Below are 13,565 nucleotides of genomic sequence, written 5' to 3'. Positions count from 1 at the left end.
ATTAAACATTAGAGATACCAGTTCTATGTTTTCCTGAACCTTGGCAGCAATGAAAAGACTGTAACTTGACCTCCATATCTACCAAATGCCTGTTTGGCAAGATAGTTCTTGAGTGGCACACCTTGATACTGGGTTCAGCTCAGTGCTGTTTGATGGGTCTATTTTGTGGAAAGAGGTAGCGTCCTCTTCCTGCAGGGAGTTCAGGTCCAGCCAGGAGACATCCTGGGTGTTAGCATGAGGTAGCACAGTCCTTGAGCAGTCCTGGCTGCTGTTGGTGAGAGGCAATTCTAGCAACAGGGAATGCCTGGAGTGCAATGCTTATTTCTTTCAGTTGTCCCTTACTTTGGTGTCCAGCAGCGACAGCCTCTGAGCCCTTTGGCATGATGATAACTTTGGTCACTTTTGGAAATGTGGGACTATGTGGGCTCAAAACCTCTTCCCTTTCTTGGCAGGGATGAGATAAGCCCTATGTCTGAGCTCCAGTTGTGTGTCTTAATTGAATTGTTCTCATTTCCAATTAACTGTGGAGCTTTAAAAGTTAAACAGAAAGCCTCTTCTCTTCAGACTCTCTCCTTTCTTTGTTGTTCTCACATTCATTCTCATTCCAACTCCCTAAGGGGAAAACCAGCTGCCGTTTGCAGTTCACTGCTGTCTATTCCATTTATTTCTTCAGTCTTGCTCTCGCTCAGAGCATGAACCCAGCCAACTAACTTCTTATCAGTGTGACAGGCTGTGACTGTTGTCCTGGTGACCAGCATAGTTCCACTATCATCACATACAGAAGGCAGTGAAAGAGATGCCTTGACCTGTGGGAGTAGCTGTGCGTGTGCATGATATGCCAGTAAGTCCCTGAGCTACATGAAGAGAAGATTCAAGTCTTGGTGTGTGTATGCGAGAGATGAAACAAAAACAAGATGGAGAAGTATGCAAAGTTAATAACTAGAAAAGTAATGAGAGTGTGTGTGGGAGTTGCAAATGCTCAGTTCTTCTCAGCATCTGATCTGTGTACCAGTCATCTAGTGCATTTGTATTTGAGACATGCTTGCCCGCCAGCCTGCTGTCTCCCTGCCTTGCTGTCTTTTTCTACCCACTCCTTTGTTTCTTCCTTTTCTTAGGTTTATGAACATGGGAAAGAATAGTGTTAGTAACACTTCTGAGTCGTGTTTTCCATCCAGACACAGCATGTTTAGCATTTAGATGTACAACATGTAATAAAGACATTTCTGTACAATATTGACTCCCAAACTGATTTTGTGGTGCCCTGCCATAGATTCTCTTCTAGGTGATAACAGAAAGCCCTACTCTGAACAGTGTACGATCCAAGTGGAAGATAGAGAACAACAGATGGAAAAACATGAGTAAAGAGGCACAAAGAAACAGTGAGATGTCATTACTCAGCACATAAGCATAGCAGCATACCAGCTGCCTAGTGCTTGGGACAGCTTTTGCAGGCTATGCAGTGTGTTCTTGTTCTAGCATTGGCTGGTTCACTTAGATTTTGTCAGCTTTCAGCCACTGAAGACAACGTGGGGTTGGGCAACCTAGATAAAACCAAATCCTGGCTACTACAGGCCAGGCTAGTACATGCCGGGTCCTGCACTTGGGGCATAACAACCCTAAGCAGTGCTATAGACTGGGAGAAGCCTGGCTGAAAGCTGCCAGGAGGAGAAGGACCTGGGAGTGTTGGTCGACAGCCGACTGAACATGAGCCAGCAGTGTGCCCAGGTGGCCAAGAAGGCCAATGGCATCTTGGCTTGTATCAGAAACAGCTTGACCAGCAGGTCCAGGAAGGTTATTCTCCCTCTGTACTCGGCACTGGTGAGACCGCTTCTTGAATCCTGTGTTCAGTTCTGGGCCCCTCACCACAAGAAGGATGTTGAGGCTCTGGAGCGAGTCCAGAGAAGAGCGACAAAGCTGGTGAAGGGGCTGGAGAACAAGTCTCGAGGAGCGACTGAGAGAGCTGGGGTTGTTTAGCCTGGAGAAGAGGAGGCTGAGGGGAGACCTCATTGCTCTCTATAACTACCTGAAGGGAGGTTGTGGAGAGGAGGGAGCTGGCCTCTTCTCCCAAGTGACAGCGGACAGGACAAGATGAATGGCCTCAAGCTCCGCCAGGGGAGGTTCAGGCTGGACATTAGGAAAAAATTCTTCACAGAAAGGGTCATTAGGCAATGGAACGGTCTGCCCAGGGAGGTGGTTGAATCACCTTCCCTGGAGGTGTTTAAGGTACGGGTGGACGAGGTGCTGAGGGACATGGTTTAGTGATTGATAGGAATGGTTGGACTCAATGATCCGGTGGGTCTCTTCCAACCTAGTGATTCTATGATTCTATGTTAGTTATGGGGGTAGAAACATATTTAGGTCTTTCACCAGTGAAATGCTCGTAACAAGCTTGCCTGTTTTTGTGCTGAGTAGGGAGAGCTTTAACCTGCTGGGGTCCAAGTAGGGCACGATCCCTGGGCTGTTACTTATGCAGTAGCATGATGATGTAGCCATGGTTGCTATGGGGAGGAAGGTTCTGGTTAATCTCCAATGCAGTTAAACTTCCATGGCTGATTCAGAGTTGAATATGGTTGGTTTACTGTAAAAGCTGGCCTTTCTGAACACTTAGAATCATAGAATCATAGAATCATAGAATCACCAGGTTGGAAAAGACCCACTGGATCATCGAGTCCAACCATTCCTATCAAATACTAAACCATGTCCCTCAGCACCTCGTCCACCTGTCCCTTAAACCCCTCCAGGGAAGGTGACTCGCATAGCTCATAGACATAACAGAGTCTTGCACTGGACACAAAATTGTGGGAACTTTTGTCTGACCTTAGATCTGTTTTGTTTTGCTTATGTATCTGTGTCCTCAGCATTGCCCTTGCCTTCACTTCCTTATCTGTGACCTCCAGAGGCATTGCAGCAGATAGGATGCTCCACTAGACCTGCCCAGCCTCTGCTCCATCTCTGTATCTCCAATCAGCCTGTGAGGTGGTGAGGGTATTCTGTGGGAAGCATTGGGAAGGGGAGATGATGCAGCATGTCCATCTCCTGGGTAGATCTCTAAGGCGATGCTTTAGGGCAGGCTGTGTTTCAGTGGTGGGCAGCAGGGAGAAGGGATGTGCTTGTGAACAACATGACACAGGCCTGATGCCAGGGCTCCTGGTGGAAGGTGCTGCACCACTCGGCTGAAGGATCAGAGCTCTGCTGACTAGCGAGGACAGGTTTAAGGATGTTGTGGGATGGAGCTCCTGTCATGTAAAATTCAGGGTGCTAGCAGGCCATTTTAAATAAAACATTACCCTCCCTGAAAAAGACACAAAGTCTTCATTTCATGATTGTGGGAAAAAAAAAAGAAAAAAAACCAAAACCAAATGCAAACAAAAGATGTTTAAAGACTAAGGGAATTCAGGATTGTCTTGTGTGAGCCAGTCTGGTGTGATCCCAAATCTGCTCTCACAGTGGCTTTGCACTGGAATGACTCCTGCATGTTGCCCATGAGGAAATGTAGCATTGAGAAGAACATCACTTTGATTAGAGAAAAGGACTTATGCTTTCTGAAGAGCAGAAACAGAGCTGTTGTGTTACCCCTGCAATAGCTTCAGCTTCTGGGGTGGCTCCATGAACCTCAGTGATGCAATGCATGGTGCCTGTGGGTGACAGAGTAGACCTGGACCTCTTATTGCAGGACAGCTGATAACTTGGCTCCCATTACAGTTCTCCTGCTTTTTCTTTGCCTGCCCATCTGTGCGCATTGTCCTTAGTACTTCTGTTTTCGGAAGAGAGTTTCTAGATCAGACTGTTTCCTTGGGCTGCTCATAACTCTCTTTGGTGTTGTGTATATTGAAATTAGTAAGAGATCTGTGAAAGTCCCGTGTACCTTGAGGTAGTAAGGCACAATTATGTGGCCCTTCCTTTGTAATATGAATTCTTCCTCTTATGGGAAGCCTGATAAATGAAGAAGAAGCTATTGTTTGTTGTTGTTACAGAAGGCTCTTGAGATAAATGGGAATCTGGCACCAACAACTGAGTTATTTCAGGGCTAACTGAAATGGCTGGAAAGCAGTTTTTTGCTACTAATGACTGCAGTGAATAATTGCTGCCTTCAGTTCTTTCGAGAGGCAGTATTAGTTTGCTGGTTTTAACAATAGGATTGAGGGCGCATGTGTCAGTGACTGATAAAGTATGTTTTATTTTTATATGAATTGATCAAAAAAAAAGTATAGTTAGAGAAAATTCAGTACAACATCACATATGTTGAAGGTGATAGGTAGCAGGGGTGACCCATGTACAAGTCTTAAGTGGGGGAGGGAAAAAAGGTGGAAAGTTTGAGGTATAAGAAGCTGTCTTCATGACTTTTATCCAAAACCACTGGTTTTCCTGGGAGTAATATTAGAATCATGTGGCATAGTAGTGTCAGATGATGATGCAGCCATGCACGGGTAATCCCCAGCCAGCCGGTATCATCTAGGCCATTCTAGCAAGTTTGCAGGACATGTCCCATCTTCTTAAAACAACCCTGAGCATCTCTGCATGTGATTCTCAGTCATCATGCCTGAAACACAGAGCTGAGATTCCATGCTGTAAGATGACCTAGCCAGATGCCTGCCTTTTCCACCATTCATTTGTGGCATTTCTGTTTGCAGGAAGATCTACAGTTGCCTGCCCTGCATTGGAGGACATGGTTTCTATAGCTTTATCTGCAGTGTATACCTAATAGTCTGTGTGGTCTTTGCTGGAGGAAGAAATGTTATTTGTGGTTTGGGAGCTGGGTTGGATCTGATCCCGTTGTCTTTGTCTCTGTATTGTTTCTTTTGAAGTTCTTGATTTTCCGGAGAGTCACCTAGATGGTATCAGCAGTTAGCTCAGGGAGGCAGGCTGCTTGGGATGGGAGCTCCAGGGCTTGAGTTAAATTAGAAAGGACAGAGGAAAAGAGATCTTCTGAATTTGAGCATATGTGGCATGTTGGTGGATTGCCAAGGAGGCAACTGGGACCCCAAGGGGGCCCCAGTTCCTGGGGCAGCTGTTCCTATGCAGAGGCAGAAAAGGTGTCAGTGAGCAGGAGACCCTTCCAGTCATCTCAACCCCTTCCCTTTCCCCCGTGGCAGGAGCAGCCCATCCCTATGCTTTCAGCCTTTCAGTAGCAGAATCTGATGTTGCTTGCACAGTTCAGAAGCCAAGTACCAGCAGTGTTTCCCGGCTGAGCAGAAGCCCTGGCTGGTGATGGTATCCTAAGGAAGTGGACAAGCATCACTCCCATTCAGGTCCTCACCTCCTGCTGAGGTGACTCGCCCCAGTGTGCAACTTTTGTTGTAGCCATTGCCAGATACACAACTCAACAAGGTATGTGACTCGTCAGCCGTACAATTGACCCTGTGCTCTCACAGACTCTGTACATCTGATCTTTTTCAAGTGAGTGGAAAGTCAGAAGACCCATGGGCCTGGAAACTAGTTTCTGACACTTTCTTGTGGTGGTTAATTTCTGGTAATTTAGGATGTGGCTCATCTGCTCTGAAACACATACATTGACATCCGAGCTGCTCATTCTGAATTTCTTCTATTCCTGATGGGGGGAATTAGGCAGTGCTCGTATGCCGCTTGACTGACCTGTTTTAGGTGTCTGCATTCACTTGAGAGGAAGGGCAGTGCCTATGCCTGTGCCTTTTTTTCTGATTATAAAAGCAGTCTGGATTATCAGCAGAGATGCAGACTTCTTCACACTGGCCATGTAAGGTTGGTAAAAGGATTCACATCCCCAGAAATTCAATTGCCTGTTTACTCATGCAGAGGGCAAAGACTCTGGGTTCCCAGGACAGGCAAGATGAAAACCAAGTAGGTAGAGACCTGGACACAGGAGGTCCTTTCTGTATCCGGGCTCTCTCCCTCTCAACAGGGTCCAGACAGGCTTGGTTGTCTTTTGGATATTGTTTGGGGTTGTGACCACTACTAACCTGATGAATGAAAAGCTGGTATAGGATTTTGTTGCGTCAGGTTGTTTTGTTTGTGCCAGGGAGGTAAGAAAAGGTCTCAAAAATTAAACATGAGCCTCTTCACAAGTTTTCTGTTGCTGAACTTGGCGCTCCTGCTAACTTTTGTCTAGCTGCTGAGATCTTGGGTCTAGCCTTGCAAGAGTTGTTAAGATCTAAGCGCAGTGTTTTCTATTATCTTTCAAAATCTACCTGATTTTTACGTTCCGTAATCCCGTGGCATCTTTTCTGCTCCATATCCTTGTCCCTTGTTACCTGCATCATTGTCCTACCTTTTCATAGCCTCTCTGTGCTCGTCTGGTTTGGTTTGCTCACCGCTTCACGTACTTTGTTCTGTTGACTGCCAAGGCATGTGACCTGCTAGATCTCATCATTTAGTCTGACTTTGCCTTTTAAAAGGAGACCCTGAGATCTCAGTAACCCGCTCAAAGAACTGAAAAAACAAACCAGCCCAAACAAGACAGACAGGAAAATATACAGTGGATCTTTCTGTGCTCTCATAAATAAAAGTCAGACATTCACATGGTTTTCTAAAAATAAGTGTTTTGGTAGGAATAATGCTGACCTAGTTTGCATGTTGCCCACATGCAAAAAATAAGCTGGTGAGGAAAACCCAATTGCCTAACACAGTGTTTGCATTTGCTGAACCAGATCTGAATTAAGAAGTGGTTAATTAGATCTTATGTTCTTCTCTTGGTGGCCTCTCTGGAAGTTTCAGGGAAGAGGAGAAGGCGGAGTGCTCACTGGCAGCAGCCAGTTGCCTTCTGCGTGGGCTGGACATGTGGTTTATGCCTGTGTGCTGCAGTCATGAGGTTCTACATGAGAAGTCCTCTTCTGTAGACTCAGTCTAGCATGTTCGTGTCTGGAGAAAGGGCAGAATGTCTGTGTGATCAGAGCACATGAATTATGTGAATTTGTGTATGTGCATTTAGCTTTCTGCCTTCATCTGTGACACAGAGCCATATCAAAATGTTTTCCTATTGAAAGAGACCTCCCTTGGCTCCCCAGCTCCTGCCTGCCCTGAGGACTCCGTCTGGGTTCTTGTCCTTGTTTCTGCAGTCAGTGCTGAACTACAGCCCTGGGGTGGGAACTGTGTCTTGGAGGGCCTGTGTCCTTCGCCAGCTCCTGCCTGCCTGCTCCTTCTCATCTCTCCCAAGGGGATGCTTCTCAGGTGCTGTCCTGGACCTGGAGCTGCTCCCTGTGGGCAGCTCAGCATCGGTGACAGCAGGGGCAGCAGCCATAAAGGCATCAAGCTGGCATCCCTTGCTGTGATGGACACCCTCAAGGGACCCTGAACCTGGTCTGGTGACTATCATTGGTTAATATGAAAGGTTACTGGGTCCGGCTTATGGAGGAGGCTGCTAGGATCTCACGGAAATGAGGAATGTGTTTGTAGACAAAATGGATTGGTAGCAGAGGCAGGAAGAAAAGGTCTCAGAGGTCTTTACTCCAGGGCTGACCAGCCTTCCTGTCCCTCTGAGCCATAAACCACCATCATTATGTGACTGAGTGCTCAAAGAAGCACTTCCCATATCTTGAAGAACTTGGCAGATGGAGAAGTGTCTTACGTGGTTCACCAGTAGGATATATGACATCTCCTCATCGAGACCTCCCTAGCTTCCCAGAGGTGATGGATGTGTGATGTGTCTGGAGCTGGATCTAATCATGACCTGGCAGTGTAGAGCTCAGTGGACCTCACTGGCTTCATCTCTCTTGGTGTGATGTGGACCAGCAGTCCTTGATCCCTCACAGCCTCGCTGCCAGCAGCTCGGGGGCAAGACCTGCCTCTGAGCTGCTGGAAAGCCACTGGGTGCCTCAGGAGTGGGAAGCTGGGCACCCCGCTGCGCAGTCATGTCCTCCATGGCTTTGGCATATTTCATCCTCTCCATGGAGCTGTGCCTGCCTGGCCTGCCTTGTGTGCTCAAGTGAGCCCTGTGGTCCTTTCCAGACTCTGCAATGAGAGCAGAAGCATGTCAGGGAGTATTTTGTGTGGCTATGGATAAAGCTTTTTAAGACTAATGGATGACATCAATTTCCCTTAAGATTATATCCTCTTTCCGCCCCCCCTCATGGTGATACATGAATTTCTGTTCTCTGAGCAGCCTCGATGCTGGGAAGTGCTCTCATTCAGGCAGAGAATCTAGGTCAGCTCTTCGTAAGAACAGATCAAGACTTCACTGAATGCAGGGGATGGGCCTTCAGCAGGATGGGATGTTTTCCTGGCTTGTTCTGTTCATAATGAGCTCCAAAAGTTTTCAGGCTTTTTGTGGATGGCAGCTGTATCTTCCTGCCAGCAGGATAGATGCAGGCATTACTGACTCAGTGCATCACAGGGGAAAATCAATAATATGAAATATTAATTGTGCTTTTTATTGTTTTGGGTTTTTTTTTTTAAACCTAAGGTGGAGCACTCGGTGATGAAGATCTGTACGGATGTTCAAGAGGATCTGATTCATGAGATAATACATTATGAGGGGGCTTAAATTTTGTCTCTGATTCTGCACCTATAAATAACTGCTCTTACATATGGCACCTAATTATTTAATTGTATATGCAGATTAGGTAGTCATTTACGTGCTGTCATCAATGACAGCAGCTAATAGCACTGGCAGTTATTTCCAGGCACATATGGTAATGTCAAAGGTTTTAAATACCAGTCAGTACCTGCCATACATATCAATATCTCTGTCCATCTCTTCCCTTCAGAAAATGTTAGAATAAATTAATATCACAAGGTACATCTACTGCCTCTCGGAACTGGTTGTACCATGACAGATCTGTTGTGTTGTATATTTTGTGTAAGACTACAGTCCAGGTTGGAATTCCTGATTTCTCTGTGTGTGATGGCCTCCTGAGACTGGGAAGCAAGAGGAAAGAAAATGTTAATATGCTTTTTCTTGGTTGTATTTACACATGCAAGGAGTGAGGTAAGGCAATTGCAGACATTAAGGACTCAAATCCCACTTGTACAGATTGGGATCTGTAGCCATTTTAATACAGAAGATATTTTTCAGTTCTTTGACTCTCCCTTTGCATGTTCCTAAGTGGTTACTCAGGGTCAGGTTAGTAGGAATCAGGGCTAGGAAGTGCCTAGTTCACTTTCTTATCCTCATCAACAAAATTAGTGCAGTCATCTTTTTTCCTTGATGTAAAAAATGAGTATGAAAGCTTATATTTTGCTGCCATTTTGCCCATTTTGCCCATCTAAGGTATATTTAACTGTGAGAAGCCTGGAAACAGCCAAGGAGACATTGGTGAGCATTTCATTTATTGGGCTTGGAAGCTCCCCATTAAAACCTTGTGCATAAAATACCATTAAAAACCCATTCATTCAAACAAATAAGCTCCAAAGCAACCACCTCAAAATCCAACAATTTTGTGCCATGTCAAGATCAGTTATATTAAACTGGTTTGCAGTTTGTGAGATTTTCAGACGTTATTGATTCCAAGGCATTTGTTGTCCTGTAGCCATGGAGCAGACAAGCACCACTCCACACAACAGTTTCCTGCTCACTAAACAGATGTGTATTGCTAAGAAGCTGACTATTCTCCTTGAAACTAAAGGAAGTAGTCATGTGCTTAAACCCTTTGTTGCAATGTGCCCCTAATGCTTTTATTAATTGATTTTCAAGAGTCTAGCCTCTTGACAGCCAGTAAATAACATGTACTGGAGGCTTAAGGTCACAACAGTACAGGTAACACACTTATTCGGAATAGAAAAGAAAATACTTGTTCCTTTTTAACTTGCTTGTTAATTTAGAAACATCCATACAAATTGCCTAGTTCTTGTTCCCTGAGGACCACTTCTTTCTCCTTTTGCAGGGGAAAGCTTGCTGAGAGTGATGAATGCCTGCAGAGTGGTTGCGATGAGGGCGGCAGAGGAACACTGCCAATGTGCTGGCAGTTGGTGCTGTGCAGCTCTCGGGAGTTCGGTTAGTGTCCCTGAATCTTTATATAGTGCTCCCTCTGCTTTGCTGAGAAGTGGGAAGCAACAGAAAGATGAGATACATCCTGATACTGTCAGCAGATGAGTTCGTTACAAACACTCTTGTCTTTCCTTTACCTTTCCTGGATCTGATGCCTCCCCCGCAAGTCTTGCTTTGTCGGTATTTCTTTCATTCCTGTAAGAGAAGAACAGGTCAGAAAACACTGAAGACTCTCAGGAAGCTTCCACGTTGTGTAGCAGTGGTGAATTTTCTACTGCCACTTCTCTGAATGCTTTTCTGGTTTTGGAAGAAAACACAGTGGTGCGGTATAAATGTTTTATCACCCTGTATTTGAAAGGCCTTCTTTATTCACCTTGAACTGATGCTGGTAACAATGTACTGCTTCTCTTTGTGCTCATGCAGAGTTCCTCCCCAGGGTATTTTTCTGTAACAGTTCGAGAGGATGATCATCTCACTCCTCAGACCCTTTTGGGTTGCTCTTGCCGTAGCAAACCCCTCACTTTAACCAGCAAGCTCCAGTGTTCAGAGATTTAAACCATTTAAAGCTTGACCTTTTAACAGTCTGACATGGCATCGTTTGATACCCTGAGCTTTGCCAGGGCTGGTGGCTAAACCGGCTCCCTGCTCGGTGTGGCGTGGGAGTGGAGTTCTTACTCAGACTGATCGGAAGTGACAATGGGAGATGGTAGGTGCATTTCTGCTAGGCAGGTATTTCTGAAAATGTGATTTATTTAGGTGTCTATATGAAAACCGGTCTCTTTTCTCTCACCTCCTCTCCTAAATAACCTGTCTGCAGTGTCAGTGTTCGGCAATGTGGATAACAGCCCTGAGCTGTGTTGTTGATGTACCCCATCCCATATAACAACTTGTTTGGCAATGCAGGTGCATGGGGCATTCCTGCCTTTGTAATCAGAGTTACATGGTTGAGTTTTGGTCTTGTGTTAATATTTAAACATGCCCAGCTCCTATCTGAGAGATCTTGGGATATCCTGGAAGTCAGTATGTAGATGTGATTTTTAGCCTCCAGATGGTGTCTGGCGGATGTGCTTGTGAAGCCATGTCAGTATGGTGGGGGTGAAACACAGAACAGAAATTACACAATCACTGGCCTCTTGTGGCAGCAGGAAAAACACGCAAATGATGCAATGCAGATTTTTGGTCCCAAATATTTGCATATGCTGCGCAGTATAGGGTTGTGGGTACAGATGTGTGTAGGAAGTTTCCTGCAAAGCTGAACCTAAAGTTTTTACTGCTGGAAAGATTCTATGTAGAAATGCACAGAGATATCCTGTCAGTCTAAGCCAAAAGAAAAGACTTGAATAAAAACATTTTAGGCTTGTCTCTGTCCAAATAGAGATGGAATATTCATAATGTAAGCTTTCTGAAAAAAATCCTCCCTCTGGATAAAATCATGGATCAAGTTGAAAAGAAGCATGGTGCTGGTTGAGGTAGCGCATTCTTTACCGCAGTAGCAAATGACATCCATAATTTAATTTTTTTAGAGCTCTTTCCATCCCAAGGATAGCAACCAGCACTTAAGTTGTAGTATTCCTCTGCAGACCTGCCCCTGGAGCCTTCCTTGGATAACTCTTCAGATAATTCTTAGGATTAGAAGCCAGGGATGTGATCAGACTAACAGCCCATAGCACTGCGCTGATTTCTAAGCAGAATCACTTCCCTGAGTTGCCGTGAGGAGACTGTTCAGGACGTGGGCTTTCCAAGCACTGAAGCGACAAGGGTGGACCCTGAGTAATGGGAGATAAGATGTGAAAAACTACTTCTGGGATATTTTTCCTTTGTGTTTTCTTGATCCCTTCTGAGGCAGAGAGACCAGGTCACTTGTCCTTCAAACACCTCCTTGGCACAGTACACTTTGCAGTTTGGCATGGGGTATATGCTGCCTGTATGGTTTGTATAGAGGGGTATATGATGGGAGGACACAGTCAGACAGTATCCCTTCTTCACCTGCTGCTCAGGTGAGACTCCAGAGGCCCTGGGCAAACACAGATTTGGTCAGCCTCCCTAACTTTGTGGCACTGCTCTTTTCTATGCCTGCTGCTTTCCCTGATGGCTTTCCCCTGAAGAAATTGGCAAATAGCCTTCAAACCTTCACAGAAAGTTTACATCCTGCCCAGCTCATTCAGTAGCAAGCAGGTGGGGGCTGTTACCAACACAAGGTGCGTGGGGCAAGGGGATGGGACCTGTCAGCTGCGTTCATGGGTTCCCTCTTCTTGGTGCCAGTGCCACATTGAGGACTGCAGCCCTTGTTCCTCCACACCAGTAATGCCAAACCAGCCACTGGCTCTGTACAGGGCTGGGGAGTGGCACAGAAACTGCCTCCCACTGCTCCTGGTAGCTGCTGTTCCTGCAACTCCCCCCAGCTAAATATAGTCTAACTCCAAACAGGGCCTCAGGGTTGATTAATTATGTGAAAATCATCAATTTTGCTTTGAAATATTTATTATCTCATTTGAGCGACCTGGAGAAACTCTTTTTTAATCAGTCTGTATTGTGTGCTATGTACTCTGGTAGGTAAATTTTCCTCCCTCTTCCACTGATGCTGAAGGAAAACAGAAAGAAGTTGCAGTATCCTCAGTCCTTGCTGGAGGCCCACAGGGTAAAACCAGGGAGCAAAAATTCCCAGCTTGGACCCAGTTTCTTTACTGAAGACTAAGGTGCTACTTCAGGAGCATCGCTTTATTCTTTTCTTACTGCATGGACAGGATGTTTTGAATGCAGAGATTTTTAGGGTCACTTTGGACATCCCTATTTTAAAGTTCATCTTCAAAATTTTGGGGTTATGCGATTTATTTATTTATTACTACTATTCTTGTTGTTGTTGTAAGGGGAAACATCCTCCTTAAAGCAGCGCTTGTTTCATTCTGAGAAAAAAAGCACAGAATGAGGCAAAATCCCTAGGAATTACCTAAAAATATTCCAAAGGAATGGTGAAGTAGGTTACTAATTAAGTGAAAATTGAGGTCAGTTTGGAATGGGGTCCTAACAGTCAGGAGGAAAACAGAGGCAGTGCAAATTGTACATCAAGTTCAAACGTCTTTTGTTTCACTGTTCATGGCAGGGCAAGGAGCAGCATTCAGTTCTTTGGGGAACTTATTCTTAGGACACTAGTGTGGTTTCTGGAACTACTGGGACAATGCTGCCTGTGTGTCTGCCAATCCATCTGTCTGTCCCCTCCTCATACACTAAATTCCTCCTGTTTCAGGCAAATCCAGAGCACAAGAGGAGTTTCAGATTAACTTTTGCAAAATGTGATGAAAGTCAGTGGTTGAATGAAGAAGAGCTAATCAAGTGAATGCACTCGTAAGAGAAAGGCAGAAGGTTCATTCTTTAGCTTTTGCTTCAGCCATGGCCATCAGGCAAGAGCAGTAGCTCCAAATTAACTCCAAACTTACAGCTTTCTTGCCTGTTTGGGGTTACACCGATGTCGGAGAGCCAAGGGGTTGCAGCCTGGGGCAAGGAGGCACTGTAGGGAAGCAGTTTCATTTCATCTGTTGCTACAGCAAAGTTTGCTTGTATTCAATATTTGTGCTGCTCTGTTTACTCTCAGACACACACGGGTTAGCTAGAGACTAAACAGGGGATTTGATGAGCAAGAGAGGCAAGGAAACCACATCTGTGTATCTTC

At 45.4% G+C, this 13,565-nt stretch overlaps 1 protein-coding gene across 1 annotated transcript in view; it reads left to right on the top strand.

Moving 5' to 3' along the window:
• Positions 1-9,798: 9,798 nt before the first annotated feature.
• The window catches only part of LOC138721589 (exocyst complex component 3-like), a 31,578-nt gene continuing 27,811 nt past the window's right edge, over positions 9,799-13,565 (top strand). The window contains exon 1 of the mRNA XM_069858869.1: positions 9,799-9,904. Coding sequence (XP_069714970.1) covers positions 9,865-9,904 — 40 coding nt within the window. The 5' untranslated portion in view covers positions 9,799-9,864. The remainder of the gene's footprint in view (positions 9,905-13,565) is intronic.

Source organism: Phaenicophaeus curvirostris, chromosome 5, assembly GCF_032191515.1.
Source record: "Phaenicophaeus curvirostris isolate KB17595 chromosome 5, BPBGC_Pcur_1.0, whole genome shotgun sequence".
Taxonomy (NCBI): Eukaryota; Metazoa; Chordata; class Aves; order Cuculiformes; family Cuculidae; genus Phaenicophaeus; species Phaenicophaeus curvirostris.
This window is presented reverse-complemented; position numbering and strand designations above follow the sequence as displayed.